Source organism: Penaeus monodon, chromosome 29, assembly GCF_015228065.2.
Source record: "Penaeus monodon isolate SGIC_2016 chromosome 29, NSTDA_Pmon_1, whole genome shotgun sequence".
Taxonomy (NCBI): domain Eukaryota; kingdom Metazoa; phylum Arthropoda; class Malacostraca; order Decapoda; family Penaeidae; genus Penaeus; species Penaeus monodon.
Window position 1 is genome coordinate 20,576,556 of NC_051414.1, and position 614 is coordinate 20,577,169.

The following is a 614-nucleotide window of genomic DNA, read 5'->3' on the forward strand; positions in this document are numbered from 1 at the left end:
CCTGTACGACTCCCAAGAAGGTATCTTAAGAGCATGCAAGCAAGGTAATTATTTCATGCTAAAGCTTATTCCTAGCTGGCAACCCTTTCATGCTGACACTGCTTTCATGCTTGTTGTCACTCCACGGAGACAATACTTCCATGCTAACTGCCACTCTACGCTGACAACATCTCCCGGACTGACAGTCCTTCCAGGCTGACTGTCGCTCTAGACTGACAACTCTACCAGGCTCACAATTCTTCAATGGCTGACATTCCAAGCAGACGGGGGTGTCTTCCACGCAGACAATTCTACCAAATTAGACATCTTTACACTTGTTCGACCGATCAGATTAAAAACTAAATCAAGAAAGAGACAATCTTCCTTTTTTCTTCAATCATAGTGTTCCTTTCTTTGTTTTCCGTTTTTTTTCTCTCTCTCTCTTCGTCTGTGACAATTCCGCTCACAAGATCGGTTACACCACTAAAATGTAAACACACTTGAGCGTCGGAGTCCTGGCCTGGGAGATCGTTTTCTTTGTCCCGCTGTGTGACCTCGAGAAAGCCGACCGAGCATTTCCTTCAAGATATCCTACCTGCCTCTTCTCCCTTCCTTGAGCTTAAGAAGGGTATCAT

General features: G+C 45.1%; 1 protein-coding gene across 1 annotated transcript in view; it reads right to left on the reverse strand.

Annotated features, from left to right (window-relative positions):
- The window catches only part of LOC119591768 (proline-rich protein HaeIII subfamily 1-like), an 8,793-nt gene that overhangs the window by 6,932 nt on the left and 1,247 nt on the right, over positions 1 to 614 (reverse strand). Inside the window, exon 2 of the mRNA XM_037940515.1 lies at positions 98 to 290. Within this exon, the coding sequence (XP_037796443.1) occupies positions 98 to 290 (193 nt within the window). The remainder of the gene's footprint in view (positions 1 to 97; positions 291 to 614) is intronic.